Genomic DNA, 15,096 nt, shown 5'->3' with positions numbered 1-15,096 from the left:
GCATCTCAGGATATAGAGAAAGTCATAGAAGGTTTTCTCTTTTAGAAAAGTATAATTTCATTATGTTAATTAAGGTCACAGCTTCAAGAGCTATCAGTGAATTTTGCAAACAACTTTTCTAACATTGCCAAATTCTGTCTTAAATATGAATAATAATGTCTGGTATTTAAATGAGTCACTTTTAAAACTACTGATGAGTAAATCATAGACAGTGGCATGACTGAAAATCTAACTAGCTGGTCATTGTAACAGAACAAATATAAATTGTCTTCATATTGCATTAAAACTCTGGCTTCTTTGCATACAGGATCAAGCCTTGGTTAACAATTTCAAGCAATTACATTTCTCCATTAACTGTGAATACATAAATCCTTAGAATCCTTCCTATTCAGAGTAAAAATAGCATTCTATTTTGTGCTAAAGTTTCTTCATATTTTCCTGAGAGAATAACAGAATTCCATTTATATTTTCATGTGAATATTTGCATTTTTCAACTTGTGACTTATTTTTAATTAACCAAAAAAAAAAAAAAAAAGAGTCAAAATAGTGGAACTGTTTTAGCCTTTTTGATCGTTGCGTGTAGGAGTTTCTACATTATCTGGTCTAGTGACTATACTTTAAGCAAAGATGAAAAAAATTACATCAGTCTCGCTGGGTGGCTTGCATGCCATTTTCTCTAGTCAACACTGTGGGTGGCCTGCTCATGTTAAAAGTAGTCTTTGTAAAATAATTGTTATATCTAAATAATGTTTAAACTTTGCTGAATTTTTGAAGCCCTGATGTAAAAAAATGTTTTGTCAGGATAGCTATTTGTACTACATACTATTTAGCGTAAAATACTTTAATCCATTAAGGAGAAATACACAATGAAAGCAGCTAGCTGGACATTTAAATACAGATCACTGATAAAGTTTGATTTTCTTTCCTCTTGAGGTTATAATAAATGCCAGTGTTGTAAATTCTTTGAGTAAATTAGTTTGTTTTGTTTGAATTCATATATTTCTGGTCCATTCTGTTAACAGCCAAGAAGGAACATACTATATTTGGGAAGTTATATTCACACAGCATTTTTTTTAATTCAATGCAAGTGTTTTTAAAAGGTAATTGGCAACTGCAGGAATTGCACAAAGATAGGTTTTAGTTTAAAACTACATCTTTTTATAATTCACTGTGAAGTCCTCAAATTAAGTAAATTATTTTACATTTTTCTATGGATACATTTTCTGTTTTGCTTAGAAAATTAAACATGTCAAATGATTGAAGTGCCTTGATCACATTCAATATTTTGTTCAGAACAGGTTTTTCTTTTTAGACTTAAAAACCATTGTAAAATTTCTTCCTTTCTCTTGCCTCCCCAAATCCTGTTATTAATCTCTCTCTTGATTAGTAATGAATAATCTAAACCTAAATAATAAAATTAATGAATAAAGATTCAGGTCCTATATAGCCTGACAATGATTAAAAATAGTTAAAAGTAGACGATTCATCTACTGTGTGCAAATTTTTTTTACCTAAAAAAAACCAAACCTCTAGTTACTCAACAGTTGTCTTTCATAGAGCCTGACAAAAACACTACAAAATAGAATTTGATTGGCCTCCTTTAAGAAGCATTTTTTTGTGAAATTCGTTTCAGCAATATGCCTTTATAAACATATATTTAATAGCTTATTTAACAATTAAACTTAATCTATTAAAAACTCTGAACACTTACGATTCCACCTATAACAACAGATTCTACTTTTACCATCCTATGATATTTCAAAGCAATAATTTTTCGCACTCTCTTAATATGTTCATCTGCTGTTGTAAACACCGTTTGTCTCAGGTGTTTGCATCAAGCTCACATCAATTCTCTCTCAAGATATGCACCTACTGTCTATAAAATGTGAAATCCAAATGAAGATTTGAAGTCATTTTTGAAGGCAGACCCTGTAACTCACGGATTACGGAAGTACTTGAAAGCCTATTCTTTGCAGAGTAATAACTAAGGACACTTTTGAATGGTCAGACAAGAAACAAACCTTTGATCCTAAACTACTTTGCATAATATTATTTACTCTTTTTAAATCCTTGTATTCCTACCCCCCTGCCTCCCACCCATCATGACTTGCAAAGTATCAGGAGGAAAAGCAGCCAATTCTTTTCACAGCAGAGCCAAACTTAATATACTCTGAAGTGGCTGGCACAAGTTCCTCTACAGATCCAGTTTGAAAAATAATGTCTGCATTATCTGCATACAGATTTCAGCTGCCACTTAGCAAGTGAAAAAATGCTTATATACTACAGTTGGGTTTGTCTCGTATTAAAGCATGGAAGAAAATATTATGAACCTCAAAATTTGATGGCTTATGCTTTTCATGTTAAAATCTGTCACATAATTTTGTCAAAGGGAAAGTGCTGTCTGCAGGATCTGTGCTAAGTGTGTGACATGTCATAAACACAGAACACTTGGAATAGCATTGGCAATTCCAGCAAATGTTTTTTTCTCCTACCCTATATGTATCAGATATTTGGCACACAAGCCATTCAAGACTGCACACTATATTTTGCACGCACACATTGTCTTGTTTATAGCATGTGTCTGCATGCACAGAGGGCTTTTTTTTTCATTCCTGTCAAGAAGATAGGGCAATAATTATGTTCAAACCACATCTTTATTTTGAGCGTGAACGTATGTCTACAGAAAAAAAAAGCTAAAATTGTGCAGGAAAAAAAAAAAAAAACAAAAACAAAACTGCTTTATTTGTGCTCCATACAAAAGCACACATACAGTCACCGCTTTCTTCATGCAAGAGAACAAAAACAGTGAACTTCCATGTCACTTTCTTGATTTCATAAAACACACTCAGACTTTCCAGCACTGAGTCAGCTATCTGCATGTCATTCCTGCTTATTGATACAGCACTAAGGGAAACATCCCTTCCTCTGTGAAAAAAATCACAATGAAACAAAGTAAAATTATCTTGGCAGAAGTCCCAGAATTAAAAAAGTAACTTTTTGATCTGCTGAAACGCATACCAAACTGCAGTGAATTCAAGCCACCTCTCTCAATGCAATCGTACAGCTAATAGAGAAACAGAGAAAAGAAAGTACCAAGAGTTTTTCAAAGTTTCTAAAAATAATGCTCATTTTAAGTAGTTCAAGTGATAACACATCAAGTGAGAAAGATTCTGTTAGTAACCTTGTTACTGCAAACAATTTGTATTTTTAGCCCTCAAAACATCTTACAATCCTGGTACTTAGCTTTGCTCGTTCTTGTACATCTCCATCGCATCTCCTGTTTTCTTTGTATGCTCAAAATTGAGATATCACCAAAATTAGCTTAATGTTACAGACATCCTTTATTTTGATACTTATTCTCTTTGTTATCACAAACACCGCTGATGGTCATGACAGAAGCTGCTACTTCTTCAAGAAGCATACTAAGATCGTTGCCATCACACAGGAAGTGTCAAGAGAGTCCGTACTGTTTTCTACTTTCTACCATATTCCAAGGAATAAGTTAAAGCTTGTTAGAAAGCCCAAAGTCCATAAATAGGTGCTGCTGGAAGGACAAAACTTACTGTTCAGTACATTCTCCAGTTTTTGCGTCATGGATCCTTCTACTTTTTCCGTTCCATCCGCTTCCAGTTTTTGATGGATTGCTGGAATAAAGTGTCTAGTTAAAATGTAGAACATTTTAATAGGTGGGAATACGTTACATCAAAGTGACACTTTTAAACATTTTTAAAATTTAACATAAAGTGTTATTTTTCTTGTTAGACATTAAAAAATACAAACATGCTTCATGGCAGCAGAGTCTAGTGGAGGATAGGGCTTCGAGCCAGACACTGCAGAATTTTAACCATTTCTTTAACACAGACTTCCTGTATGTTCTTGAACAAGACATTAATGCTCAAGAAAAACAAAAACAAAACAAACAAAAATGTGAGGAAACTAATTGCAACTAGCTATGTTGTAATAAAATTATTAATTGTTCGGTATTTTGAAAAGTAAGCATCATTCAAGCACAAAATGATTTTGGTTTGCATGTCAAAACTTTTACACTTATCTCACTGAAATGGCATTGCCAATAATTAAAGGGTAGAAAAAGTCACAAGGAATCAGAGTGACCCTGATATCAAGTGCTAGGACCCCACCACATCCATTGTCTTTGTCCACAAAAATGCACTCTCAAAACACACAATTTAAATGTACCTTGTAGCAACACACTGCTTTAATTATTATACAAAAGCGTTGTAATGTTTTTGCTCAAGAGTACAGGAAAATGGAGAATGAGACGGGCTCGTTTTATTTTTTGAAGAAGCTATTTTTCCTCTTGCCCTAAAACATCCCCATCCCAGATTCCATGTGGTGTTACTAATGGATGTGGAAGTAGGTAGTATCAACACCAGCTTGCTGTCTTATTATACTTCCTTTCAGAGGAAGAGACGGATTTACCACCATGCTCTGACTATACTGTGGCACTCTGGCAATACAAGCAGTGAATGGACTGTAGATACTGCTTTCTTCTACTTCCCCTCTCATACACTGCCTTCCTTTCCTCTACCTCTGTTCAGTACAGCTGAAAAACAGAAAAACAGATTACTGTTTTTCTCTTTTTTTAAAGTTAGTATTCATATATGTATATATTCATGCAGCATACATAAAACAATTGCTTAAAAATATAATTTCCCTTTAAAAATTGTAATCTGTTAAACTACGTAAAATCACCTCTATCAAACAGCCATCAGTTCCTATTGGTTTAGATAAAATTAAGGCTTCTAAAAAACCTCCTACTGCTTCCTGCTAGTTCTCAGTAGAGTGAACTGAAGCTAAGCAAGTCTTTAAAATGGTGACGCTGCTCACTGTTTCAAGAGAATTATGATATATTTTAGTACAGAACATAAAGGCAATTTTGGAAACAATCTCCCAATTGTCCCAACCTATCTTGCTTCAGTTTCCATGCTGGGGTCCATCAGGTGGATGCTTTGAAGATGAAACCCATCTAGAACAAGCACTCTATGCCTGATGTGCTCCAGCAGATACCTGGAATTCAATCCAAAGGGTGACCTCAAGTTTGTCTGAAATAGAAATCCAAACTGCCTAACTGCGTATGACATGCACATCAAGCTGTCCTTATCAACTGTTTTCCTCTACAGCTCCATCCCTACTTGCCTGTGCTTTGTAGACACAGACCAAGACAGCACATACATAAAGTACCCTCGGTAAGGCAACCCTGTGGCCTTCAGTCCTACTGTAAGCAGAGAGGGTAGCTATTCTGAAACAGGTTAGCTGTGTACGAGTCTCAAGACTTGTTCAATGGAAGAAGTTTAATTTTAAAAGGGGAAGAAGATGGAAAAAAAAATAAAGAGTGAAAATTCCATTTATCTCAGATGTATAAATCTGACTCTTCAAATGGATCCTACAAAGAATTGCAGTAAGCTTTGCTTTCATGAAAATGCAATAGCACTTCTTCATTTTGGTTGTTTCAGGAAATGAAAATTTAATTTAGGATGGCATATATCTTAAGACAATCAACACCTGAATAAAGTGAACTAACAGATTCTTGCCTATTTTAAGGAACACAATTCTATCGTGAAGACTGTGTATTCTTAACAGTAGCACATATTTTATATATGACATAGATCTCACTTAGCTGTAAGAATATCTCTACGATTTTATAACAAAAACATTAAAGGTTGTAATGACATTATTCCATTTATATACATCAGTTCTGGTCATGGGTAGCCAATGACAGTACTACTGAAAAGTAAGTTCATCAGAACAGCAACCACAACACTAGCAGATAATTTAAAGCCAAATGTTGCAAGTATGACTGGAACTGTATCAAAGTGTAATGACAGTTTAAATATTTTGAAATCATTCTATGAAAATAAATTTTTGAAAATGAAATTTTCAAAATGCATCTTCCCCAAAGCAGTCGTCTTTCACAGTTCTTTCAAGTGCAACACAATTCCCTTCTCTTCTTTTTAAAATGAACGTAACATTTTCACCACTGGTAGCATTTAAAGCTAGCAGTTAGACCTAAAGTATTTGAGATTCTTAGTTCCAAAATATTGATGTTTTAAACAGAGGAAAAACTGTCACATTAAGGCAATTCATAGGTGTGTTCAGACAGAAAAGAAATATGCCAGTGGGAAAAAACAAAGGAAACTACAAAACCCACAAACAAACAAAAAAACCCACAGGGCATTAAGTTCCAGAGAGGCTGAAAGCACCGTGGAGCACAGACAAGGGTATATTAAACATATGTAACAGGTAAACTGAGAGTTTTGGATCACTGTCTTAAATAAGGTATATTAGAACATATTGAAAAAATATGTAGACCTACGTAAATTGTGTACATACAAGGAGAATTGCTATATTTCTTTTTATATATTTAATGTGCTACTATTTTCTTTATGTACTGAAGCTATTTTTACACACTGTATTCAGATTTAGCAATAAGCCCATTCATATGTATGGCAAAGTAGAGTTACAAAAAAAAAAAAAAAAAAAAAGTTTTAAGTTTTCAGAGTAAAGACCATCATGAAAAACACTTTATAAGAATGTCTAGGTTTCCTTTGCTTTGCTTGCATCGACTAACTTTAAAAAGTTAAGTACACGTTCCTTCCATGGGGATCAGATAAAATGTTTCCGAATTAGACGTTCAGACAAGCAAAACTATATGCAGTCAAAAAAAAATAAATCTGTAGACCAAATCTGACTAGAAGAAATACAGAGGTGATCAAATTATTCATTTTTCTTAGACTACCAAATCCATGTGATGGTGGGCTGCTGCCTTCTGGGACAGTCTCCCTTCTCTTCACCACTTGCACCCACATGCTTCCTTTTGCTGGATCTGGCAATCAAACAGCTGCAAGGCAGGAGCAGTGAGATGACTTGATAGAAAACTAACTCTGTATAGAAGAAAATTTTCCTTATTGATTAGCAAGCTTGCCTAAACCTTGCCGTAGCTGCACCATTGTCATACCAGCAAAGGGGAAGGTGGTCATGGCTGACAAGTGGCTCCCACAGCTGCCACTTCAATTTCAACTTCATAGTGCAGCCAGTGTTTAGACAGTAAGAAGGGTTCTCTTTGAAGGCCTGAAAAAAAAGGGATGGAGAGGACTTTTTGTCTTGAATTGCCACTCACTTTTGGCTTACCTGATATGAACCATAAAAGTTGGAAACCTAGGACAGGCTGTTTACCTTTATTAGTAAGCTTTACTGTGAGGAACAGCAAAAATGAGGAAAGGATTTGGTCCAGATGTTTTAACATTAATTGTACTTTGTATTTTCTTTGCCAGTAAGTGCTCAGGTTGCCCAGTTAAGTTGGAATATCTAAAGGCTTGCAGGTTTCATAGCCACGGTGATATAATAATTTAAAACAGTGAAGAGCTGAAGTTTAGAGCCTTGAAATTTAGAGTCTTGAAATTGTGAAGAAATTCTGCAGGACTGGTTATTTTTGTCAAAACATATGCAAAGTTCAATCTGGCAAATAAACCATAGTACAGGCCCTGTGGTAAAATAAACTGCAATTAATTTATTGCTGCTTGTGTTGAAAACAATTTTATTTACTCTAAAGAAGGATAAGGTTTCCTACTTGGCAATCATATCTCTGTAATGAATTAAACCACACTTCAAAGGTTATGCAGGTTTGACTTGCAAATTTCATTCTTGATTTACTCATTAGATATTCTCAAAACATATTTAGAGATAAGCACCAAGGGTGGTGCTTATTTTCCAAACTTCCTCAGCTTAACAGCTCAAAGTTGAGTTATATAAATATATGCAACTTTTCTACCATTTTCTGATGAGCAGAGGGCTACACTTGCATTTAGTGTATCTGGAAATCTAGCCCATTAGCACAAAAACATGGTTATAGAAGAACCCAAAACATATCAAGACTTTTCTTGTCAGATGGACAAAAAAAAAAAAAAAAAAAAGGAAAGAAAAAAAAGGGAAAAAAGTGACAAATTGACAAAAAGGAAAGACTGACAGTGCAGAGTACCTCTGAAGATCTCATGTGCTAACTATAAACAACTTGGCACCAAAAAAAAGTAACGGAGGAACGAAGAACACAGATTAACATGCTTCCAAAATTCATGCCAATGCCTGAATAAAAATGTCTTTGGTTTCTTTTTTAAAAAAAAAAAAAAAAAAAAGATTTAAGGATTTTCTGTAATTTGAATTAAACAGAAGGTTATTGATAAGGACAGCTCCCCTACACAGGGTAAAAACTCCTCTGAATGGATTCAACAGGAGTGCATAGCTGTATATAATGCATAAGGCAATACGTAAAGACAACATATCATGAACAGTGTTGACAAAACATCACAATATGTAAAGCCCCCCAAAGTAAAGTTTGTTACTATGGCCAGTAGTCTGTACTGCTATGAATAATTTTTTTTTCCAGAGATTTCCGGATATTTTTGTGAACTGCAGGGCAAACTTGGCTTTATTTTGATAAACATTGCTAAGCCAAGACAAAATCACAAAATATGGAAGTAAACGTAGTATTCTCTTTAATTGCTTTTTTGTGTTTTGTTTCTCTAGCATTTAATTTTCAAGTTTATTTACTCAACACGGTGGGAAAAAAAAAAAAAGAAAGAAAGAAAGAAAATGGCCAGACTTAAGATGGAAAAAAAAAAAAAAATCAAAACAGCACAGTGCTAGAAGGAGAATTTTTACGCAAATAGGAGACCAAACATCGCAGTCTAACAACATTGTGATCCCTGATAAATATAACCTATGTGAGAACAAAGTTAAGCAAGTGTGACATTTCCAGGGAACGATCTCAGAAACAGATATAGAAGCATGGTTTACTGCTCTTCTTATAGATTTACTACAGTTCCAGGACTGGACCAAGGCCCATGCCAGGATACTTGAGAATCTTGGAGCATGGAAAATGCTATTTCTCTTTTTACTGACACAGCATTAACCTTCCTGCATCTGTGAAAACTAATGCTAGAAATAAAAGCAGCTTTTAAATGTTGCATGTACAGCTAAAAGCTGTACTGGAATCAGAATGGAACGATGCAAGATGAAATTAAGCTGTTTAGATGGCCTGTAGGTCTGGCCAATTTTAATCATGGGTCATTTTTGCACACTTTTTACCAACTGCAATGTTTACTACTTGAAAACTGCAGTGCAAAACTAATCTTTCTTTTTGATTCCTTGTATTTTTCAAATGAAAAAAAAAATCATTTACCTGAAAAAAAAACAATTTAATAGAACATAATAGCCAGACAGTAGCTAAAAGCCATCATTACAATTCCCGCTGTTTCTCATTTTTTCTCAGAATCACAGAGTAGTTTGGGTTGGAAGGGACCTTAAAGACCACCTGGTTCCACCCCCCTGCCATGGGCAGGGAAACTCCCCACCAGCCCAGGTTGCCCAAAGCCCCATCCAGCCTGGCTTTGAGCACTTCCAGGGATGGGGCATCCACAGCTCCTCTGGGCAGCCTGTTCCCGTGCCTCACCACCCTCATACATAGTAAAGAGTTTCTTCCTTATATTTAATCTAAACCTACCCTCTTTTAGTTTAAAGCCATTCACCCTTGTCCTATCTCTATACTCCCTTACAGAGTCCCTCCCCAGCTTTCCTGTAGGCAAATCAGACCACCTCTTTCTTGAGAAAGAAGAAAAAATCCCTAGAAAACACTATGCTAGAACCTGTATGAAGGGAAAGTTTCAGTCTCTTTTTCAAACATGGTCAGTAAATTTTGCTTTTCTAAAGTTGCATTAAAATAATAATTGGTCTGCTACGGAAATTGATTGTTGCCTTTGTATAGAGAGGTAGCATCCACCTGAGACTAAACTACTTATCACAACATACATATTTTACCCGCAATCCTTTATCAGGTCGTCTCTATCTCAGTATATATTGCACATTGCAAGCTCCTGTTCTTATTATTTCTAGCATTACCATACCAGAACGTAAGTTTTCAACACAGAAACTTAAATCAGAAAGCAATTCTTCATTTCCCCTCTGAGCCTACCTGTGAAGGCCCAAAAAGCAATTAGAAGCAATTGCACTGTCATTGCTTCATATTTTGCCCTTATTCAGCACATGAATAATGTCACACAAGGATACCCTAAACCTTCAGACATCAACATCCTTGGGAAAGCCACACCGTGAACTTAAAAGCACATCAGCTACTGCTTCATGGTTACGAAGAGGCACAATCTTAATTCGTTAATAAGCTGCACCTACTGTGAGGCACAAGCATGCATGTAAACTGTAACTTTGAAGTGGCTTACTTGCTATCAGATACATGCCAGATAGAGAAATGCAGTAGCCTAGTTTATTCCGGGCAGCTTGCTTCCATAGCCCCGTTCTTTCTTGACATCCATGAACCTCTATATTTAAAATTAGTAGCAATAACCTTACACTGTTCTTACCTTCTGAAGACTACATGTTACTGCTGAAAGCAGGACGACAAAAATAACATTAACAGACATTTGCCACACCAAAAGCACTCAATGTAGACCTATTCTAGCTATAACAAGTCAGCTGCATAGGACTCAAGATACTCATAATGTGTTTGAATTTGGTTTAATGAAATGCACGTGTCTAAGAAAATCATGCCATTTGGGAAAATGTATATGAGACTGAAGTAGATCGAAAATGCAATATGCAATAAAATGTGAATTACATGTAGATGTTACAAAACAGGAACATGACAACAGCAAAATCTGGTGTAACAGTCTGATGCTGTAACACTCAACAAAACCAGTCATGGACTAGCATTTAGTTGGACAAAATAGAAGAGTGAACTGAGATAAGAAGTTAGTGATGTAAAAAACACTTCAACATTAGTCAGTCAGTATAATTAATTTGCCAACAGAATCACTAATGAAAAATTGGCTGTAGGGACTCTTTTCACATGACACAACTCCTCATTCCTTCCAGTACCTCAGAGTTCAAAAAATGTGAATGATCAAGTCCTGCTTCTGAAGAACACTTTAAAAAACAGAAGCAAAGAGATACATATATGACAGATAAACAGTTCTTAGTTTCCCAAATTCCCAGTCTGACTCAGAATTGAATATAGATGTGGTTGTTTCTTTTGTTTTAGTTTCAGAAGAGTTGTATTAAGCAGACATAACGCCAACAGAATATGCTTATTCACACTGAATCAGATCCCGCATCACTGACATTCTCATCCTCAAATGGGCCGTATGCACTGAAATGCAAAAATATTTCTATAGGAAGAAATCAAGAGGCACTGACCAGATACATAGGATCATTTCAGACAGGTAAGCATTACCCCAGCTTACATATTAGGTAAGATATTAGACAGAAGGACACTTATGGTCCAAGTATCCCATCAAATAGTCTTTCCCACAGGCCAAGTATCTGAACAGGAGAGGAAAGGGGAAAAATGGAATACAGCTGTGGTAGCCAGCAGTGTTTTGTCTCTCGTGAAATTTTTGTAGTTGTAATTGCACCAGAATTGTTGCCATGACAAACTAGAGCATCAAAACTAGACCTCAAATTTGTTCAATAAATCTGTGTTTCAAAGAAAATACAGTGACATCCTTGCTTGCCAATATGGGTGTCATACTTGCATGTTTTTGAATAAATGAGCAACTCAAGTGGCCGTTTCCGTATTTTCCTCCTGTCACTTAAATGAGAAGAAACTGTGGAGCCTAGGGTTTCTAAGGAGCACTTCTGAAAAAGTATATTAATAAATTATTTTTCTAGCTTTCCAGAGACTTCTGTGTGGTACGTGATTTGCTCATGACAACAAAACATTACGTCTTTCCAAGCATATAAATAATAGCCCCTTTAGGAATGCTGCTTTCTAGGTTGTGGTTAGACTTACGGGAGATAAATCAGCTGAACTCCCTGATGCTGACAAATGGATCGAGTTGAGGTAAGCCCAGTTCCCCTTGGCTCCCTTCGGCTGACGAAATAAACTTCCTGTTGAACATCTCCTCTGTGACAAAGTCACTGTCAAACTGTCAGCCAAGCTAACAGACAACGAGACGCGTAGATCTGATAAGGCAATTCTGTTTTTCAAGAAATCAGACCAAGGGTTCTGGCCTATCTGACCTCTTATTTTCTTAGTAAACGCTTTCAACTTGCACGGTATAATAAGCATCCTGGCATAACGTTTAATGGGTTTCATTGCATGCTTGTGAAAATATTAAAACTAACGTGAACGGGTAATGCAGTCTGATGGCACACCAAAAATCAGTCTGATCTCACTGATCCCTGCTATTGAAAAAAGCTACACTAAAAGTGAGCGATTCACTGATCAATTGCTCAAAAAGGGAGTAATTTCCTTGATCAATTTCATATATTTGCAGTAAACGTTAACAGAGTATGAGTTCTAAAAGCATGTATAAATATATAAAAGATGTGCAAATAGATGAATATGAAACACTTGGTAAAGCAAGTGTTACACTTTTTAAAATCATCTTCCTACAAAAAAGTTACATCTTGTACCAATTCAGGGAGAACTAGGAGAAACAACCATACTCGGAAAGCTCTGATACACAATGACAAAATCCCACAGAGAAATGAAGCTGACCTAAGGTTTATAAAGCATAATCATTGGGGTTGGAAAAAGTGTTCTATGATATTTAGAGAGGAAAATCAAGTGCCTAAGTTTCTCCCCACCGACAAAAATGTATTTTCAGAAAACACATGAGATTTTAGAATATCTTCCCTAAAGAAGTGAATTAAAAAGCCAAATATTACAAAAAACCACACACCCCCAAAAATCCCAAACCAAGCAGCTCAGGACATTTCAACTACCCTGGAAGACTCATATAGATATAATTAATAATGATCTTCCCTTCAGTCACTTTTCATCCGTAACAGTCGCATGCTCAGCAACAAACAACGAAAGTTCACAGATCCAAGGCTGCGTCCCTAAGAGTTTGTGCTGAAGCCAGCTTTCAGCTTTCAAACAAACTATTCTTGATGTAGCTTTGTTTACATGCATACAAATTCTAGTTGCATCTTTCTAGAGCAGAAAATAAAACATACAAATTCACCATTGTACAGGCAGGAAAACAGCATGATATCGTCTCATACGACTGCTGTCAAGCCAGAGTATAATAGGACTTTTAATTTTCTCCTGTTAAAGAGCTTGAATTTCTTAATTGCATACCTAGAATTAATTTTGATTACTTTTTTTTCTTCTTTTTTTTTTTTTAATTTTGCATCAGAGCTGTTTCTTCAGAGCAACGTTAATAATGCTTATGCTGAATTCTCTTCAGGTTTCCTTTGAGGAAAATGCAGTGACCAAATGTTTTGGAGAAAAGCCTTGACATCTGGCAGGAGGGCTGGGTGATGGTGTCAGTGATATCCCTTATTTTCTTGCTGCCACTGGAATGCTCTCCTCATCCAACTTAGCTATTGCCTTTAACTCTCACAGGTACAACTCTCTCAAAAGATATGCATTTTTTCCAGCTAGACTCCCTCAAAAGCATTCTTTTTTTTTTAGACTGAAAAGAATCCAACCCCTTTCTGCATGGGCAATTAATGGAAAAATTCAAAAGAGAAATGCATATTAAAATACTTTAGAAGGAAGCTGTGACCTGTAATGCATCCTCATTAAGAATGTGGTCTCAGAAGTTGAGAACTAAATATTATATTGATTTTAAAGTTCCCTGAACTCCAGCGTTTTAACTGTGAACGTGTAAGGGATTAAGACTTCAAGTCTCTAAATTTCTTCTACAACAACATCAAGGTCATTCTCTTAGCACTATTTTAACACACTGTTTATAACAACACAAGATACAAGTCTGCTTCCTTTTGAATACTTCAGGGAGATCACTATGAGAAAGACAAAACAAGCCGTTTTGGTTACAGACATAAAGTGGCACCAAGAACCACGAGTCATCCCGTTTTGAGTGCATAATTCATCTGAAGGACTGCATGGATGAAATCTAATTTTAGATAAATTAAACGCTGTTACAGATGAGAGATGCAAAACAGTATTAAATCTATTGCCATTGTAAAAATTCAGAACAAAGCATTTCCAGTGAAATAAATGAGATTGCTTTCCCTATCATTTTATTATTGTTTTTTATATTCCAGCTACCTCTCTGGCCTCTCAATTTTTCAGGCAATCAGTTTCCAGAGGCAAGAAGCCTACATTTTAAAAATGGGACAAGAAAAAAACACACACTAATTTGCTCTTTCTAAAAAGTCACAACACTTATGGTTTGCATTAGCTTTCTGTAAATCCTACTAAGCCTTTGCTAGTCCAGAAAATAATCTTACAAGGTAACACGTATGCCCACCAGCACTTCTCTTTTTTCCCATAGCAGTAACTGTTGGGAAATAGAACTCTGAACCTTAGAGTATGTAATAGCTTTATATGTTACGCAGATTTGGTTGGAAAAAAAAAAGTCACATTTCAGTATTTGTTCAAGATTATTTATGTTTTTGAACTATTTTTTAAAAATCGCATTTCAGATTATCAAGATATTGAAGACTACTCCAAAAAAAATTGCCTACTACCAATGGGCATTCTTAGAATTTAATAAAAATTTGGTTGAAAAGAGCTAGCTAGAGAATGCAGTACAATGATTTCCCTTCTCCCTGAAAGTCAAAAGTGGCTATCAGATGGTTAGCGAGTGGTCTATAAGTGGCTCAACAGAAAACCAGTGCTTATCCAAAGCAGGGCTCCCAAACCCAACAGAAGTGCTAGCTTGGCTGAGGCTATGAGTAGATCGATCCAAATTCACTCATTCCACGGTACCCTTAACACAGGATCACAAGTGGTAATCCTGAAATACAAAGCAGTTGTACTGTATACACGCATACAGCGTAATAGTAAATGTCAAACCTACCAGGGATAGCCCTGCACAGACAATTTCTTAGCCAACACAATCCTTAGTCCACAGACATTTTATACCTTAAGTAAACACACAAGTTTATATATATATGTATATATATATATATATATATATGTATATGTATATAAATAAAATGGCACAGAAAACTAATGTAATCTCACTACAGAGCTGCATTTTCCCCTACAGTAAGCAGAATATACAGGCCGATTTCCTAAATCTGAGTGCACTGAATATGTATATAAATATTACAATTAACAATAAGGCAACACGAAACAGAAACTTTTATGTT

General features: G+C 35.6%; 1 protein-coding gene across 2 annotated transcripts in view; it reads right to left on the bottom strand.

Annotated features, from left to right (window-relative positions):
* The window catches only part of EXOC2 (exocyst complex component 2), a 132,338-nt gene that overhangs the window by 82,915 nt on the left and 34,327 nt on the right, over positions 1-15,096 (bottom strand). For both annotated transcript variants that reach the window (XM_082753103.1, XM_082753104.1), the window contains exon 7: positions 3,564-3,644. In XM_082753103.1, the coding sequence (XP_082609229.1) occupies positions 3,564-3,644 (81 nt within the window). The remainder of the gene's footprint in view (positions 1-3,563; positions 3,645-15,096) is intronic.

Source organism: Aythya marila, assembly GCF_965140915.1.
Source record: "Aythya marila genome assembly, chromosome: 2".
NCBI classification, from domain to species: domain Eukaryota; kingdom Metazoa; phylum Chordata; class Aves; order Anseriformes; family Anatidae; genus Aythya; species Aythya marila.
The sequence above is the reverse complement of the archived record's forward strand: the minus strand, read 5'-3'. Positions and strand labels throughout refer to the sequence as shown.